Raw genomic sequence first — 10760 nt, 5'->3', positions numbered from 1 at the left:
GGTTTTGTTCCTTTGGGGAGGAGGGTGTGTCCTTCAGCTGACGGAGGAGCCCAGCAGTGGGAGGGCTTTGGGCCTCCCCCCCCCCTCCTACCTCAGCACCCAGGCAAAGGGTTCCCACTGCCGTCAGTCCCAAGGGACCAGAATTTCCCCTTCCATGTGGGAGGCCTGTCGCTGTGACCTCCCGGTGACCTGCATTCCACCAGTTTATGGACCACACGGTTGGGCTCTCTCAACCCTTAATCCCGAAGGGCTGCTGTGGTCTGAGCTGTCCCTTCCCACCCCCCTGCTTCTACCCCCGAGTTCCCAGGGTGGCATGAGGCTGTCTCGGCCTGGTACCCCGTTTGCCGGGGCTGTGGGTCTCACCTCCCCCACGCGATCTGGGCTCTCCCTCAGCCCTGCTTGGGGAAGTCCTGGTCCCCATCAGGACCTGAGACCCCGGGGCTGCATGGGGTGTGGGCGGGGCTGCGTGGGGTGTGGGCGGCTGTCCACCCAGCAGGGCCTGCCTCTTGTTCTCGCCCTAAGGGTAACAACTAAACCCTTTGGCTGCCTCTAGGCCCCGCTGAGCCTTCCTCTCCATTCCCACCCACCTGCCTAAGGCCTGGCCCCCTCTCCCAGCGGAATCTGGTGAGAATCCACGGGCTGCAAACTTCCAAAACAATCGTTGTATCTTTATTGACTTTTTTTTTTTTCTGAATGCAATGACTGTTTTTTACTCTTAAGGAAAATAAACATCTTTTAGAAACAGCTCGATACACACAATCTTCAGTGTGAAGCAATATACTAATAAGAACACTAGTCGTCTTAACATTTACAGTCTTCATATATATTATATATATGTATATGTATACATATATATACACTATATAACGAGGCCAGATATAATACACACGTTTACCATTTTACAGTCATATGTACAGGAAGTTGCTAGGGCAGCCCCAGTCTGGGGGCTGCGTCAGGCCTATCGAAGCGTGGACAGAGCTGAGGACACGGACGGACAGGCGGACGGACTGGCGGGGACTGGCTTGGGCCGGTGGTGGCTGCGTGGGGAAGGCGGGCATCTCCAAAGCCCCCTTCCCGGCAAGGGCCCCGTGCTGAGGGACGCACGACGCACGGCGGCGACACACGGGAGAAGCGAGCATGTTCCCAACATATATACATTCTATGTGACATATATATAGAGGGGTACACAGGTTTGTACACGAATCTAGCGCTGTCTCTGCTCCCGTGCCGGGTGGCTGCTGCTGTCCCTGGAGACGGGTGGTCGTGCGGAGGGACGGTCACACGCCCGCCGGAGGTGCGCTCTGGTCACTCCTTTCCTCTGCGTTCGCCGGTGGCGCTCCAAGGGTGGGGCGGAGGACTGGAAAGGGGACGACAGAAGCCAAAGGGGGGGCAGCCCCACCCACACCCGGGGAGCCCGCATCCCCTGAGCATGGGTCCCGGACCCCCCACCCCCGGCTCTGCCCGAATCGCACGAGGCCGGGTGGCTGGGAAGGACACGATTCCACTCAAAGCCTCTGGCCTAGTGCTCTCCAGCAAGGCGTCGGCTCCCTCCCCACCCACCCACCCTTCTCCGCCCGGAGCCTGGAGCCGCCCTCCGCCACCTCCAGGGCCCTTTGGACCCCCACCCCACCCCCACCCCCGGGGCGCCCAGCTGCCAGCCAGGCCGGCTGCGGTGGCGGCAGCACCCACGGGGAAGGTGCCACGTCGTCTTGGAACTACCAGGGGACAAGCGTGTCCCCAAGCTAAAGGCGTCTCCAATCCCCGCCGGAGGCTGGGTGCCCCAAGGAGTCTGGCCGCTCCGCTTCTCCAAGCCCCGCCCGGGGGTGTGGGCGGGAACGCCCCGTGTCGTCCCGGTCCGGGAGCAGGCGGTCCGGAACGCGTTTTCCTCCCACCCCGGGACCGCGAGTCCCAGCCCCAGGCGGCCAGATCCAAGACCCGGAACCCGGATCGGGGATCGGCTCTGGCCCCGCGCCGGGAGCGGCTCAAAGGCCCCGGGGCTGCGCCGGCGGCTCCTCTCCCTCGGCGGCGGGCGGGCAGGCGGGCTTCCGCGGCTTCTCCGGCCGTTGCGGCGATTACAACGGCAGCCTCTGCGGGACGAGAGACGCCGAGCGCCCGTTATCGCCGCTGGTGGACACGTGTGGGGCCGAGTAAGCCCCGGCCCGGCCCGCGACAGGCTCCGCCCCTTCCCGCCGCGCCTTAGGCCTCCACTTTACTCCAGCCGGGCACCCTGACCTGCCGCTGGGCACCGCGACCTGCCGCTGGGCACCGCGACCTGCCGCTGGGTACCCTGACCTGCCGCTGGGCACCGCGACCTCCGCGCCCCCGTCCTGTGCCCGCTCGCCCTGCCGGTGCCCCACCGGCCCGCTCCCTCCCGCAGGGCTGTGTCCTGGGACCGGCGTGTGCCAGCCTGCCCCAAAGGCCCAGATGAGCTAGGAGCGGACGGCTGGGGCGGGCTCCCCTCCAGCCTGCATCCCCTCCAGGAACGGCCCCTCGTGGTCACCTACCTTATGTTTGGGACACTTCAAAGAAAAGTTCTCTTCGATGAACACGCAACCTGGCACCAAAGAGAAGTGCGGGTGGTTAGGACGGGCTGCGGGTGTCGCGTCGGGGCGCCGGCCGGGGCGGGGGACCCAGTGCCCCGGAGCCTATGGGCAACAGGGCCTCTTTGCGAAAAGTAAAGCCGACCTGCTGGAATCCTCCAGGGTCTAAACTCCGTCGGGCTGAACTGACCTCCATCTGCCCCGAGCCCCGCTGGCCCTGTGTTCCTGTTCTGCCCTAGGCAGAAGGGCCTTCTTGTTACTTGAGAGGACTTCCCTGACTCCGAGCTCCAACAGACCCCCTGTGCCTGTCTCTCCCCTGCCCTGCCTCCCTTCGCTTGGCCACACGTGGCATTTCCTCCTAGTGGTCTATATCCCAGTGACTTGCTCATGGTCTCTGCCCCACTGGAAGGCAAGCTCCGTGCACCCGCTTTGCCCTCCTCCCTGGATGCATGCCCAGCCCCTGGAAGGCCTTGATACCGAGCAGGCTGATGGACTGGGCGGTGCGGTCCCAGGTCTGGAGTCAAGTGTCAGCTACTTCTTCGAGCCTCGGTCTCCACATCTGTAAAATGGGCCTTTATCCCACCTACCGTGTCTCTATCCCGGGGACTGATGTGGGCCATGTATGTAAGCCACCTGCATGTGTGTGGCTCAGAGCAACTCAGAGTGGCACTCACGATATGGGTTTGTCCCTGTGGGGGCCTCGAAGGGAGGCAGACTGAGTCTGGGGGCAGGGGAAGACTGAGGTCTTGGATCTGGGTGAATCCCAGCAGGCACGTGGGTGCCCACAGCACTGGCCACCCTGGGGGAACAGAGGGGATGGCTGTGCATGGCCGGTTCCTGCTGCCCGCCCCAGTCCAGGCGTGCATGGGTATCTCAGCAAGTCCCCACTCTGGGGCCTGGTGCCACCCGCGGAGGCCCTGGCTTCCCTACCCCCCAACCCTGAGTCCCCGTCCACCACCCCCAGTCCCTCCCTCCACGCCCCACAGGCCATTGTTCTGAACAAACCCCAGTCCCATAAATAGACAGAGGCCTGAGCCAGCCAAGCAAGTTCTCTCCCTCCAGCACATTCCTCCTGCTCACGCTGTGGCTCTGAGCCGTGGCATCACGACAGCGTGGTGGCTGGTAGGCAGGAGGGGAGGCAAGGGCAGATCCGCGGCCCGAGAGCGGGGTGCGGAAGGTTCCAGGCCTGCGGCTATCTCCCCTTTCTTCCGACCAACCGCTGCCAGAAGCGGGGGAGCCTCAGACTGCCAAGTGCCGTGCGTCTCTGCACTTCTGGGCCAGCAGCCGGGGGCAGGTCATCAGTTTTTCCTCTTCCCTCTGCTCAGACAAGCCAGACACGGCGGGGGGACCGAACGCACACCTTCCAAGGAGCAGGGCGCTCAAGCCCCAGGCCGGCTGCACACGTGGTGCCCTCCCCGGCCCACAGCAGGCCCTACGCTCAGGGGCTCGGGTCTCCACATGGGAAGGGCCGGAGGTCACCATGGCCCAGACCAGCTTGCTCAGCCAGCACCCCCTGCATCCGCCCTGGACGTGCGGGGACCACAGGAAGGAGCCAGGTCATCGATTCCCGGTGCCTCTCCCGGTGTCTGCGCCTGGGGGACCTGGGGGCCTGGCTGCCAATGGGGGCCCGCGGCCTGAGTGTGGAGAGGCTCAGACAGGACCCGTGGCGCGCCGGCTTCTGCCAGCAATTCCGAGTCACTTAGCCCCGGGAGGTGCTCCTTAATGGGGTTCAGAGGAAGGGGTCAGTGGGCCAAGGTGGCGGGGAAGGGCAGAGGGGAACAGTCCCAGTGCCCTGAGGTCCAAGAGCCCGTCCCCTGGACAGCCAGGGCTTGGGTAGGTGCCCAGTGCACCCGGAGGCCGGGGGCTCCCGCTTGCCACACACCAGAAGGCCTGCCCAGCCCCCAGCCTTGGTCCCTCTGCCCCGCACCCCTCCTGCCCGCTGCCGGCCGCCAGGCTCACTTGTTCTCCCAGCTTCTCTGCTGTCACTGCTCTGGCGCGACGGCCCCACCCCCGCTCCCTGCCGGCGGCGACGTGCTGACTCCCACTGCCCGCACACCGCCCCCTCCCGCGCTCTGATGACCCCTTGGGCTGACGGCCAGCGAGTTTCTGTCCACAGGGAAGCAGCCGCATGTGGCGGACGACGGGTGGCCAAAAGATTTGCTCCGAGAGCCCTCCCTGGACCGCAGGCCTCCTCAGCAAGGTGGCTCTGTCGTTCCGCCCGCGCAGAAGAGACAGCCAGCGCGGGAATCTGGGTGGCCTGGGGGACCTGGTGGGGTCAACGGTGGGGGTTGGGCCGAGCGCGCTGGATGGGAGAGACTGCGTGGAGCAGGGCGGAGCTGACCCGACAGCCGACCAGAGCCCCCGGCCCGAACCCGTGGTGCAAGCAGCACACCCCTGCAGCACACCCCCGCCGGCCTCACACCTGCCTCCCAACGTGGGGAAGTCGGAGGTCGGGCTCCACGCCCCCGCCCCCTCAGGCCTGCACCTTCAGTGCCAATGTGGTCTCTGCACCAGCAAGCCCTGCTGACGGCGCCGGCTTCTCCTCCCGCAGCTCCCAGGCCCCCTTCCTGTGGCCATCCCCGGGGCTACATCTCCGCTACATGGAGAACCCTCTGAAGACTTCATTCAAAACAGAACTTGTATCACTCCAAGCCTGGTATATATGTCCACCCACTTCCGGCTGCTGCGCACCGCCCCTGACCATGTGGAGCCTGGCAACAATGCCGCCTCCCCCGAGAAGTCCTCCTGCATTCCCTCCCAGCTCAGACAGGATGAATCTCTCCGACAGCACGCACACTCTCTACCCTGTCTGGGCTCCATAACGTTGGGCAAGCAAAGATCATGATTTCCCTGTCTGTCCCACTCACCAGTGAGCCCCCAGGAGGCTGGACAGTACTGGGGTGAGAGAGAGAGAGAGCATGAGCATAGGACGTGGAGCCAGACAGGCAAAGTCTGTCCGTGCTGCTCTGCGTGGCGGCGGGGGAGGCCGCCTATCTGTAAAGACGTAACTGGGGACAGAGCCGCGGTGCTGAATTAATCCCCGTAGCAGGAGGGGTGCAGCTCGCCGTAGTTATTCCTGGGGTAAGGCCATGCGTCTGGTTAAGTAGCGGAGTCCACGTTAATGTCGGGTTCATGGTGTGCGGACTGGGGAGTGGAGCCCGGGAGCAGCCCAGCCTTCTCCCTGCACAGTCCTAGCGCCCCAGCCCCGGCCAAGGACCTGTCACCACTTGGTCCTGCGTGAGCTTCTGCGGTGGCTCAGCTGGGCTGCTGCTGGCCTGGGACCAAGTGGGCGGCAGGGAGGGGCACAGTGAGGGGGTCCCCCGGCCCAGGGCAGAGCCAGCAGGCCTTCAGGTGGGCAGGAGGGGGCCCAGCTAGTGGGAGAGCCTGCTGAGGCTGTGTCTGCGCTGCCGTCCGTGAGGCAGGGACACTGATCACGTCCCCCCAGTTCCAGGCCGGAGGAGTCTGGGAAGGGAGGCGGGGGAGACAGCCAGAGTTGGGGGCAGTTTGGGGCTGGGGCTGCATTTTCTGGGCAGTGTTCGTTACTTCTTTCCCGGCGCCGAAGAGCCCCAGCAAGAAGAGATGACCGATCCCAGGCCCTGGGCAGCCGCGGGCAGAGGCGTCCTGAGCCCAGAGCCCCACGGTGAGAACGCCACTGCCTGGGAATGCAGACCACAGCGGCCTCTGCGGCTGCCTAAAGTCTGCCCTCGTGGGGACTGACGTTCCACACGAGCCATCCCTTTCTTTGGACGAAGGGAGGGCTGTCTGTGAGCCTGGGTTTCCCTGCCTGCTCGGTGAGGCTCGGGGCTCCCGGACCCCTCCGGCCCGTGCTGTCTGCCATTCTATGCGCCCGCTGCTGGCCTGGGGACAGGGGAGCGAGGGGAGACGGGGACGAGGGGGAGCGGGTGCAGACGGGCCCTCCTATCCCCTGGGGCTGGCTCTTACCCGCATCGCTGGCACACGGGTAATGGTAGGTGTGGCTGCACCCTTTGTGACCGCACCCGATGGTGGCCCCAGCTTCTTGGCAGCCGGAACAAGTCTGGCAAAGAAAGAGGGAAGACGGATGAGTCTGCGGCTGAAGGCCCGGGCCCCCCACGGGTCCCCCACGGGCCCCGCCTCCCTCCCTCCCCAAGAGGGTCCCTGGAGGACGGCAGGGAGGAGGAGGCAGGTGGCCTGAGGGCTGACTGTGGCAGCCCCGGGCTAGGACGAGGGGACCCTCTTGGGGCAGGGAAATGTCGAACCTCACGGATAAAGGTTGAACCTTGTGGGTTCACATCCCAGCGCTGCATGACCTCAGCTGGTCACCCGGACTCCCCAGGCTCCACCTGGGCAAGGGGGACGGGGCCTCCCGCTATGGGACGGTTGTGAAGATCACACGGGAGACGCCATGTGCCCAGCAGACAAGAAGTCTTGACGCCAGTCTCCGCTGTGGCTGTGGCCACGGCTGGCGCCGAGGGGGTGGGGTTCGGTGTGCAGGGCACGGGGCGTGTCCTTACCCACTGGCTCCTCCCGGCAGCCCTTGACTGGGGGGAACTGTCACGAACCCCACTGTCTAGACGGTGAGACTGAGGCCTCCACTCCGGGCGAGCGTGAAGGCAGTAAGCATTGTCTTCCACCCTTCCTAACAGCCACGAGAGCACGGAGCCCGGGAGGGAACCGTCCCGCCCTCCGAGGGGCCCCCACCCTCCCTGGGTGCACGAAGTGGGGGGCAGGGCAGAGCCGCTGTAGATGACACGCAGTGCCCCACACCTGGCCCAGCTGTCCGCGGAGGGATGTGGCCGGGACAGCGGGGCCACCCCAGGAAGATCGAGAGCAGCCCTGGGGCCCGGAGAGGGACAGGCTGGGCCCCAAATCACCCAGAGTCCGGAGCTAGAGCCCCTGTGAGTTGGGGAATAGATACCACGGGCAAGCAGAGCCGTGGCAGGCCCAGGCCTCAGCGCTAAGCCATGGGATAGGTCATTCATGAGGGGCCCCGGGGCCTGGAAGCAGCCGCCCTTTATGATGGTATGTTGGTATTATCACAGTTCGCCCCAGGAGGGCCCAGAGAGGCCGAGTAACCTGCCTGAGAGCACACAGCAGCCAAATAGCTGAGCTGGGCTTGGAGTGGGCAGTCGCCACCCGTACTGCTCGGGGCCGGGGGTGGGCTGCGTCCCAGGTCCACGACTAAGAGAGACCCCACAGCCAGCATCTGGGAGAGGCCAGGAGTGAGCAAGTCTTCTCCCACCTTCCCTGGGGAATGCCTGGGAACGCTCCCTCTGGCATCCAGCTGGGAGTGGGGCTGGGTATGTTCTGGAACACCAGGTTTCCATGCACGCCTTTAGATGGCCAGTCGCCTTCGGGTCAAGGCTGAGACCTCCTGGGGCTCTAGGAGCCAACAGTCCCTGGATTTCTGGCCCAAGATGTGACCGAGCGGGAGGGGGCACCTAGCCCAGGGTCAAGCCCTCAGGGAAGGGAGACCGCCAGAAAAGCGGCTTCATGCCCCCTGCCTGCACGGAGGCCCCCGCAAAAAGAAACAATGAGGGGCGTTCTGGACATGAAGAAATCAGGGTGCAGAGAGACAGAGGCCTTGAGCCCTTCCGAGCCTAGCCCCCGGGCTCTGAGCCCTGCTCGCCCGGCCAGGCTCGTGAACCCGCCCAAAACTCCCAGGCTGGTGGAGGGCCCCAACGGGGGTCTGGGCCCTTACTAGAGGCTTCCTGGCAACACCCAGCGAGAAGAGCGCGCCCCCTGCTCGGCATCTGTGGCCAGGCCTCACCTGGACAGGAGACGGGGTCCACAGTGGTTCTGGGCAGACTGAGAAACTGAGGTCCTGGGAGGGCCGCGAGACAGCAGTTTGCGTGGGGTTCTCAGGAGGGGCCAGAGAAGAAAGAGGGCTGTCCCTGAGGGCCCCCACAGAACTTCTGTCCCCCAGAGAATGAGAGTGAGGCCAAGGTACCAACAGGTGTGCAGGGGCTGGGAACCCTGCGGGACGGGGCCCCCCTGTGAACTGGGAGCCCCACCACGTGCTAATGGAGCGCGGCCGTCCACGGCTCCCAGAGGGCAGCGACTTTCTGGAGTCTCAGAACCCACTCTCGGCAGAGCTGAGATTTGAACCCAGGTCTGTGTGTCGCCAAGGGAGCCAAGGCAGTAAGAAGTCTTGGCGGGGACAGGAGGCCTAGGCCTCAGGAGGGGAGGGCATGGAGCCGGGAGCCTCGGAAGTCTCAGAGCCTGACCATCTCTTCGGAGTGTTCTGAGGGCACGGTCTGCTCCTTTGGGGGGCGGGGCACTCTTTAATGGGCCCTTCTGAGGGGCGCCCAGTCCTGGGTGCCTGGTTCTGGGTGGCTCAGTCGGTTAAACGTCTGCCTTCAGCTCGGGTCATGATCCCAGGGTCCTGGGATCGAGCCCCACGTCGGGCTCTCTGCTCAGCGGGGAGCCTGCTTCCCCCTCTCCCTGCTGCTCCCCCTGCTTGTGCTCTCTGTCAAATAAATAAATAAAATCTTAAATAATAATAGGGGCGCCTGGGTGGCTCAGTGGGTTAAGGCCTCTGCCTTCGGCTCAGGTCATGATCTCAGGGTCCTGGGATCGAGCCCCGCATCGGGCTCTCTGCTCAGCAGGGAGCCTGCTTCCTCCTCTCTCTCTGCCTGCCTTTCTGCCTGCTTGTGATCTCTGTCTGTCAAATAAATAAATAAAATCTTAAAAAAAAAATCTTAAATAATAATAATAATAATGGGCCCCTCGGAGGCTCACAGCCCAGCCCTGGCCCAGCCAGGACCATCTAAAAAGCCAGGCCTTTTAGATCCCATCTGAGTGCCCTGGGGGAGGGAAGATGTGGCTGGGGAGCAGGGAAGCCTGCTGGTGTATGTCCTCTACCGTGACCCCGTCCTGACCTTCCCAGGGATGGTCCCAGTGGCGGAAGGCCACAAGGCCATTTTGGGCATAGGGCAGGTCCCACAGGTGAGACCAGAGCCCTGGAACAGACCTAGGCTCAGCCCATGCTCAATCAGCCCAGCACCATGGAAGAGACTGGATCGGGCCCCGGCTCAGAATAGCCTGGCCCAGAGCCATGGAGGCAAGGAGGGCCTGGATGGGGGGCCTGGTGGGGCAAAAGCGTTGGAGGCGGGAGCTGGTGATCTGAATGTATTACTTTCTAATGACGCACGTGCCCTGAGCCCATTTCGGGATGGCTGGGAAGGAGCTGAGAGCAGTGAGAGAGAGAGAAAGAGGGAGGAAGGGATAGATGCAGAAAGTGGCAGGTGTCCTGTTGCAGGTGGGGTTTCCTCGGGCCTGGAGAGGTCTCCCACCATGGCCCACGGCAGTGGAAGGTGGCTGCAGGAAACCCGGGGAGGCCGAGGCCCTCGGGCACGGGGGCTGGGCAGGCAGTGGGAGGGGACGTGCCGAGTGGCCCGTCCCAGGAGTGGCTGCCCATCTGTGTATGTGTGTGTTGGGGGGGGGGCAAGAGCACAGGCCCCAGGAAGAGACCGCTGACCCCAGCGCCCAGTCCCTGCGTGCTCACTGGGCCGCCTGCACCCTCGGAAGGGAGCGTGAGAAGCAAGACCGCCCCGTGGCTGGAGTGGTACTAACAGAGCTCACGCGCCGTGGCCCGGCCGCGTTCCGCGTCCTGGCGGAGGGCCGTCGGCGGGAGTTCAGACAGGCCTGGCAGCCTCACGGGCATGAACTCCCTCGGCCCTCACAGCCCTCCGGCAGTGGCAGCCACCACCATGCCCACGCCTGCGATGAAGACTTCGGGGTACGGAGGGGTGACGCCCCACACCCTGGGGCGTGCGGGGAGGGATGGGCCAGTGCTGGGTGAAGCGGGAAGGCAGCCGGAGCTCCTGCTCACAGACCTCAGGGACCGGAGGTCCTCCAGCAGCGTGGGATGGCCGGGGCGGAGAGGTCCGCAGACCGCCCTGCCTGTGCGGGACACATCCGGCCCACTGTGCGCGGAGAGCTCTCTCCCTAAGCCCCAGCTCCACCTCAGAGCCCAAGGGGACAGGCAGGTACAGGACGGGGCAACCTGCTTTTTTAGGCAACCCTGATGGCCCCTTCTGGGAGGCGGCCTGTTTTCTGGGGCCCCCGGCAGGTCAGCTGATCGCACGGTATGGGGCTGGAAGGTGCGGGGTGTCGGGCTAGGCAGGCCGAAGGGGCCGAAGTGGGAAGTCGGGGACGGGGTAGGCGAGCGTGTCCTGCCGCGGCCTCCACTCGGCCCCAAAACTCCCCAGAGAGGAATCTGCGACGGCGGCTATGTGT

At 64.6% G+C, this 10760-nt stretch overlaps 1 protein-coding gene across 5 annotated transcripts in view; it reads right to left on the bottom strand.

Annotated features, from left to right (window-relative positions):
• Positions 1 to 647: 647 nt before the first annotated feature.
• The window catches only part of RAI1 (retinoic acid induced 1), a 113803-nt gene continuing 103690 nt past the window's right edge, over positions 648 to 10760 (bottom strand). For all 5 annotated transcript variants that reach the window (XM_045984058.1, XM_045984056.1, XM_045984060.1 and 2 more), the window contains 3 exons: positions 6483 to 6576; positions 2505 to 2554; positions 648 to 2087 (listed from right to left, as the gene is read on the bottom strand). In XM_045984058.1, coding sequence (XP_045840014.1) covers positions 2073 to 2087; positions 2505 to 2554; positions 6483 to 6576 — 159 coding nt within the window. In that variant the 3' untranslated portion in view covers positions 648 to 2072. The remainder of the gene's footprint in view (positions 2088 to 2504; positions 2555 to 6482; positions 6577 to 10760) is intronic.

This window comes from Meles meles, chromosome 18 (genome assembly GCF_922984935.1).
Source record: "Meles meles chromosome 18, mMelMel3.1 paternal haplotype, whole genome shotgun sequence".
Classification (NCBI taxonomy): Eukaryota; Metazoa; Chordata; class Mammalia; order Carnivora; family Mustelidae; genus Meles; species Meles meles.
The sequence above is the reverse complement of the archived record's forward strand: the minus strand, read 5'-3'. Positions and strand labels throughout refer to the sequence as shown.